Source organism: Mastomys coucha, unplaced genomic scaffold (assembly GCF_008632895.1).
Source record: "Mastomys coucha isolate ucsf_1 unplaced genomic scaffold, UCSF_Mcou_1 pScaffold23, whole genome shotgun sequence".
NCBI lineage: Eukaryota > Metazoa > Chordata > Mammalia > Rodentia > Muridae > Mastomys > Mastomys coucha.
The window spans coordinates 80,346,682-80,353,644 of record NW_022196906.1 but is presented as its reverse complement, the minus strand read 5'-3'; the positions used below and the strand labels follow the sequence as shown (position 1 = coordinate 80,353,644).

The 6,963-nt window shown below is 47.9% G+C and overlaps 1 protein-coding gene across 3 annotated transcripts; it reads right to left on the bottom strand.

Annotated features, from left to right (window-relative positions):
• Window positions 1–1,417: 1,417 nt before the first annotated feature.
• Tpbg (trophoblast glycoprotein) lies at window positions 1,418–5,905 on the bottom strand. 3 transcript variants are annotated; one of them, XM_031344990.1, is made up of 2 exons: window positions 5,560–5,905; window positions 1,418–4,513 (listed from the first exon to the last, which is right to left on the bottom strand). In XM_031344990.1, the coding sequence occupies exon 2, from the start codon at window positions 4,180–4,182 to the stop codon at window positions 2,902–2,904; it is 1,281 nt and encodes a 426-aa protein (XP_031200850.1). In that variant the 5' UTR covers window positions 4,183–4,513; window positions 5,560–5,905; the 3' UTR covers window positions 1,418–2,901. The 3 variants fall into 3 exon arrangements, with proteins under 3 accessions (XP_031200850.1, XP_031200849.1, XP_031200851.1); XM_031344989.1 differs by lacking the exon at window positions 5,560–5,905 and adding an exon at window positions 5,199–5,318; XM_031344991.1 differs by lacking the exon at window positions 5,560–5,905 and adding an exon at window positions 4,931–5,054.
• Window positions 5,906–6,963: the final 1,058 nt, after the last annotated feature.

The following is a 6,963-nucleotide window of genomic DNA, read 5'->3' as shown; positions in this document are numbered from 1 at the left end:
AATGTTTTCTAGGAGAAACCTGATAGACGGCCAATGGCATTGCACTTAGGGCAGCCGAGGTGGAGACAAGAATTAATGCTGAAGAGTGAGTGTCACTGAAGTGGGGGCAAGCAGCTGCACTGTTCTAAAATCTTTCCTACATAGAAATTTATTAGTTATTTGAATAGCTTTTCAAATTAGGGACTTAAAATGTATTTCTCTAACTTTCTTCAAATGAAATCTGTTAAAGATAAAGGATGTCTCCTGAATATTTAACCTCTGCAATAAAATATAAAAGCAACCAAAATTTACTTTTAAAATGGAACTTCCTAGGTTTCTAAGAACACGGTATAATGGTAAAGAACAGTATTTGTAGCAAGTCTAATTGTTTATTTTAAATAGAGTCACTATTGTTTATATTTCACTCTGTCACTCCCACATGCTTATTGTGCTTATACAGCACCTGCCTTCCAAGGAACTTAGAACACTTGCATTGAGCTAGACATCATGTACTGTAACAGTACAAAATAAAGCTTGAGCACTTCAGCAGGTCCACACAGAAGAGCAAGACAGTGGGGCTGGGGGCAACGACGACCTTAAAACAGCCATCTCCTAGCCTGCAAGAGGCCATCTTTGTTCCTTCATAGTCATCACTGGCTTTGGGAGTTGATAGAATAACAAACAAACATCATAAAAAAAAAATCAATGAACCTACAAAGTTCCTGAATCTTTAAGAATGCTCCAATTGTAACTGTTCAATTTTCAGGTGACAAAGAAATAATCTTCAAATACAGGCTCATCGATACTATATAATATCTATACATCCATCAACCAGTCATCAATCAATAGTATATTCCTATTATAAATTAGATGTTTTGTTACTATTTTGAAAGACTTATACCGTCATTATTCTTTGAAAATAATGGCAAGTTTATGAATTCCTCATAAATACTCAGCATGTTCAATGAAACACTAAGTATCTAATATTTACCCTTTACTCAAGTAATTATAGGATTAGACATACTACCCATAATAGTGACTACTGTTTCACAAAGTAATGCATAGACGTTCAGACCTTAAAGCCCCACTACTCATACTGGGCCATATATACCAATTCTAAATAATGAATAGATGCACATATGTTTGAAAACTCCTGAATCCAGTAATCTGCAAAGAGTACATAACTTAAGAGCTACTTTATTTATAAAAATAGCAAAGTGCAAATTTTATTTCAAAGGTAAAGCAATATAGATATGAATCACTTAAAATGAAAACAGGTCTTAACATTTATTGATGCAAGTGTCCTCCTATTTGAAGTAAAGGCTGAACTTAAGTTCCTTCGATCAATGGCCTGGAGATAGATTAATGAAATTTACTGTTCACCGTAAGTGGCAGATGATGACGGGGGTGGAGGAATAGAAACGGGACAAGAGTATAGGATGACAAGAATATTAATGAGAAAATGCTTTAATTTACACCTAAATATGGGGGTATATACATTTACTTACATGAGGTTCAGAGCTGAGAAGCCTTCTTTAAGAAGCCCTCAAATTCTTAAATACAGAATATAAGAATCTAATAACTACTTATAATACTTGTTTGTAGATACAAGTATTTATCTCTGGTTATTTCCTTAAGCTTAAACACAATCATAACTCCAAGAAACACAGTGTTCCACTTTGAAAATTTAGAAGCAGATTCTCAAGGCTCTCTGAACTTCAATTTATGATCTCTGAAAATATTGTTCTTAATTTGTGTTTTAAGATATTTTATTTCAAAATATTTTAAGATCCTTTATTTTCACACATTTATTGCCACCACATGACTCACACTTGGCTCTAAGATTCTATGGAGCAACTTCATTCAGTTTGGCTAATGGTTCTGTCTTAGCAACTAAATTAGTCTAGACAAAGTGGCAGCTGTGCCATGTTTATCATGAAGAACTCTTCGTTATTACCAACCTCCCAATGCTCTTTTAAGTAACGCATAATGAACACCGTTAACTTGCGGACCTCTAATACTCTGGCCCTATAAATAACTTTAATTCCACTTAAGCCCTAAAAGAATCCACCATTTCAGAACTATCTCCAGTCTATTTATATGAAGACACTGCTTCAGGCTGATTCTCAGCTCTGCTAGCTAATAACTTCATTATTACTTGAACCCAGACTATTCAATATCACTGCCCTTAATCCTCTTTTCAAAATACCAAACTTGAACACAACATGCTTCTTTTAAGACTCTTTTATTGATTTTTTTATAACAATCCAGTCTGTTGGATCTCAATGCAATTTATAAAATAAAAAAAAAAAAAAGAAGAAGAAACACCAAAAAACCTCAGGTCAGTTTCCTATAAACTGCAATCAAAAAGTAATTTAGTTTGTCAAAGAAGTTATCTGAAGTTGCAACTTTTTTTTTAATATGCAGAACAGTAAAATGTAAGCATGCTCTTGGATGCAGGTGCTCCTGTGCACTACAAAGTTCTATGTAAGAGCTTGCTACGGTCTGCAGGCAGTTTGGGGATGCAATATTTCCTCCATCATTTAGGTAGGTGAGGATGAAACTCATATTTATGAATAAAGTATTTTTCTCAAAAATAAGTGAGGCAGCTTCCGTTGAATGTTATCTGTGCTACACCTTGAACTGGACTAAGAGAGTTCATGTCCATGCTGCGACTTGAGAGAAAAAAAAAATCCCTCCGCAGGCATCGAGGAGTACTGAAAGGAAAAAGGGTAAATAAACATGTGCACAGTTGTTCATGTCCTTACATTAACAGAACACACACCAAGAATTTTACATAACCAGGATCGAAGTCAGTGGTGTCTACGGTAGAGGGTAGAAGTGGAACAAGCCTAGTAAAGGGGGGGAAAAAAACCTTAAGTCTACACCTCATGCAGAGTCCTCCTTGAAAAGTCCTGTTTCTCAGACATCCGAGTTGGAACTAAGATTTGTTAATCTGGGGTCCGCATTGATCTCGTATCTGTAATGATACCCTTCCATGTGATCCCTGCAGGCATCTCTGATGTTATGCATCCACTTTTTTATGCCTTTACGGTTCAAATACAAAACGAGGAGGAAAATAGCGCCTATCAGAGCTAAAACAATACCTAGGAAGACATAGGAAGTCTGCAGGGACGGGGGAAGGATAGCGTCACAGTCCAGGTCGGAGCTGTTGAGGTCGAGGAGGCCACGATTCCTCATTTTTTCCGGGAATGCGCAGGTAAGCCTGGCTTTATCCGGCACCACCTCTGTCTCTTTAAGCCAAGCCACCATGTCGGCCATGTAGCAGTCACAAACCCAGGGATTATTGTCCAGGAACACCCTGACATGAGCCAGGCCTTGCCACTCAGCCAAGGTGGAGTTGTGAAGGACCTTGAGGGCATTGTCCTCCAAGTGGAGGCTTTCGAGGTGAGTCAGGTTGCGAAAGGATGCATAGGTCAGGCTCACCAGGGAGTTGTTCCTGAGGTCCAGGTATCTGAGACTCGGCAGCTGGGCCAATAAGTCCCGAGGCAGGAAAAGAAAGTGATTGCTGGCCAGCTCCAGGCGTGTAAGGCCTCGGAGTGCAAAGCCCGAGCGCAGGGCAGCTGCCACCATGCCCTCGAAGGCCACCATCCCCTCGAAGCTCCCGTTCTGCCGCTGATCCTCAGGGGGCACGATGTCATTCAAGATCAGCTCCTCCAGGGGGCTGGGGACCGAGACGCTGGCGTTGCTGCCGGCAAAGGCGAAGGCGCTGAGGTTGGTGAGGGGGTTGTGGCTGAGGTCAAGCCGCCGCAGGCCGGGCAGATGCTCGAAGGCGCCTGCACACACCTCCTTCAGGTGGTTGCCGCTGAGGTTGAGCGCCTCCAGCTCGGCGAGCGGCGGCTGGCGGGCGAAGGCTCCGGCCGGGAGCACCGTCATCTGGTTGCCGGTGAGGAAAAGGTTGCGCACGTAAGGCGGCAGGTCCGCCGGCACCTCCAGCAGGTTGCGGTTCACGCACTTAACCGTGCGCGCTGCCTCGGAGCACTCGCACGCCGCGGGGCATCGCTCGGCCGGCTGAGGCTGCGCAGACCCCGAGGCCAGGAAGGCTGCCGGGGAGGTGGAAGACGAGGGGACCGAAGAGCTGGGGGCCGACGCGGAGACCCAACCCAGCAGCACTAGCGCCAGCCTTGCCAACCGCAGCCGTCCGTCCCCGGCGGCGGGGCCCCGGGAACCCGCCCCAGGCATCGCGGCTCGCGGTTCCCCGGAGCTGGGACGGCGGCGCCCGCTCCGAAGACTCGACCGCCTGGGCCCGGCGGGCTCGAGCCGGCCGCAAGCGTCGACGGCAAACTTTCCTCGCGTGGGAGCCAAGGAGGGGACGCCAAAGCTGGAACTTGGCTAACCCCGGGCCACCGGGCGTCCCCCTCCCGGAGCGGCACCCCGCCCTTCCCTCCAGTGAGTACGCACGGCGGGTCGGGACACGGGCCTTGGCGCTCCTCCTCCCGCCGCGGCTGGGGTGGGTGGCACCTCCTCGACTCCTTTGTTGGCGCCTCTCTCAGGGCAGGATCGGACGAGCGACCTGGGACAAGCGGGAGAGAAGCGTGAGGAGCAGGGACGGCCGTAGCTCCCCGAGTACAAGCCAAGTTACCCCCACACTAGCCACCCGGCCCAAGCCTCTGTGTGCGTCCTTCCCCAATAGAGGGACTCGGTCCCCAATCCCAAGCGCTAAGCCTTGCCTCTTCCGGGCCCACACCATCAGTGCCCGGGCCACCTCCCGCCTGGCTCCTGCCCGGATTGTCCTCCTCCCGCCTCGAACTTCACGCAGACCCCGCGGTGTCCAATGAGCAAAACTTCTCCATTTTCCACATCCCGGCTCCTACCGCCCCTGCCGACCACCTGCCTTCCGGGGTCCCCGCCCCCGCTGCTCCTCCCCTCCCAGGTTGGGATGAGAGCGAAGTTTCGGGTTACCGGACTCTTTCGAGCTCTTTTTTTGTACCTCCTCGGATTAGTGGGGAAAGGAGAGCAGAGCCGCACAGCTGTCGCCTACTCTCGACTTCCCAGTTCATGGCCCTCCAGCTCCCGGATCCCGAGTGGGTCCAGGCATCTCCAGAAAAACGGAGGGAACCCGCCAACAAAGCGGCCGTGGGACCGTGGGCGGGGTGGCAGCCAGGACCCCCGCTCTCCTCACTCCCTAGTATAGAAAGGAGCCCCGGTCCCGCCTCCAGGCTCCAAACCTGGACGCTCGGTCCTCACTCACTGCTCACCTCCGCGCCCCGTGCTTCCAAAACCAACTCCCAGGGCCACCCGAGTCCACGCTCATCCCCGGCTCCCGCTGCGGGCGCCGACTCTCCTCTCACCCCAGCCCCTGGCCCAACCTCCACTGCTGGGAAAAACCAAGCCGGGGGGCGGGGGAGGGCCTGGGCTGCAGGAGAGATCGCCGCCGCGCTGCCCACCTCTGCTGCCCCAGGTAGGGGCTTCAAGGAGGGAGACGTGTGTGACCTAGGCTGGGCGACTCCCCCAGGCGGAGATAAATGAGCAACGCGCCCCGGGAAGGTGAGGGATTCCCCTTCTGTTCCCCCTCCCCGGCATCCTTTGGTGGTTCCGTATTTTGCATAGCGTATTTACCTCGGACAGAAACAAAACCGCTGGTGGATCTCTTGGAATTCACGCTGCTTCTGGCGTCGCTGGCAGGGAGGAGATGGATTTAAGTGTGAGCCACATCCACGCAAAGCAGCAGTAGAAGGAAGGAGCTGCACAGGTTACATCCGCCGCGGCAAACGCCTGGGTTGTGAGGGAGATTCAGAAAGTCTCCTCTTGGCGTGGCTCGGTTTGGCTAGCAACTTCAGATTGAGAGGTAGTTAGTTTAATGCCTTCCTACCTGTGCCACCCCCGCACGTCTTGGGTAGTTCTCAAACTTGTAAAGACAGGCAACTTTAAAGTGGGAGAGGGTTACTGGAAAGGACATTCATTCTTGATTCATTATGGGTGTTTTTTTTTTTCCCTCCTCTCAAAATTAAAACCAGAGGGAAGAAAATTGCAGCTAAAACACCCCAGAAACAAAAGCAAATTGCAAAGACGTGAGTCACCCGGAAAGCTCCCTCCACCAGATGCGGTGCGTTGTGTCAGCACAAGTCACTTACGCAGGGAGCGCTCGCGGCGGGAGGTGGGCGGACTGACCTGGGAAAGAAGTTTGTCCCAAAGTCTGTCTCCCAGGGGGCGCTGGCAGGCGCCTGATGATGGATTAGGGAAAGGACTGGAATGCTTTATAGGACCAATGTCATTAAATCTGGAGAGAGTTGGAGTTCCAAACGCCCTCTCATTGCTCTCTCAAAAACTCTTTTTTTTTCCCTCAGTCAAATAATTTTCCCCAAATTAAAAGGTGCGGGTTGTTACAAGCTATTTCGTTTTAGAGAGAAAACGATAGGAGAAACAAAGCTGGGAAAAAGAAGATCTAGTATAATAAAAGTATCAAATTAGGGATGCTAGAGATTGTGCCCTGCAACATGCATCATGATTGTGGCGGTCCAATTCTGAATCTATGGCTGATTCTTTCTGTGGAAAGATAGTCCATACAAACACCAGCCAAAATGGGCCAGGAAAAAAAGCTGCAGAGCCTGGAGACTGCAGAGATTTTGTGCAAAAAGACAGTTTCATTAATTTGCATCTTCAGCACATTTATCTAAATCCCTTTCTCTTATTTTTAAAAGTGTTTTGCAGTATAAATGTGAAAAGCTTTGAGGGGGAAAAAAACCGACTCAGAAGCTGAAGTCATATGTATGGCAATCATGACGATGGTTATATAAACCCATACACGTGCTAAAATTCATAAGACTATTCGCCAAAAAGGGCAATCTTACTGCCTACTTTTGTAGTAAAGTAAACGACACGGGAAGAATTTTTCTGATCTTCTGGTGTGGTCTTAAATGATTCTGTCAAAAGAGCAAGTGCTCTTGTGCTCTGGCTTTTTAGCGTTTAGAAAAAAATAAGTATTCTCATCTGATCCTCCACATACCTCAGAGGCAAGATACA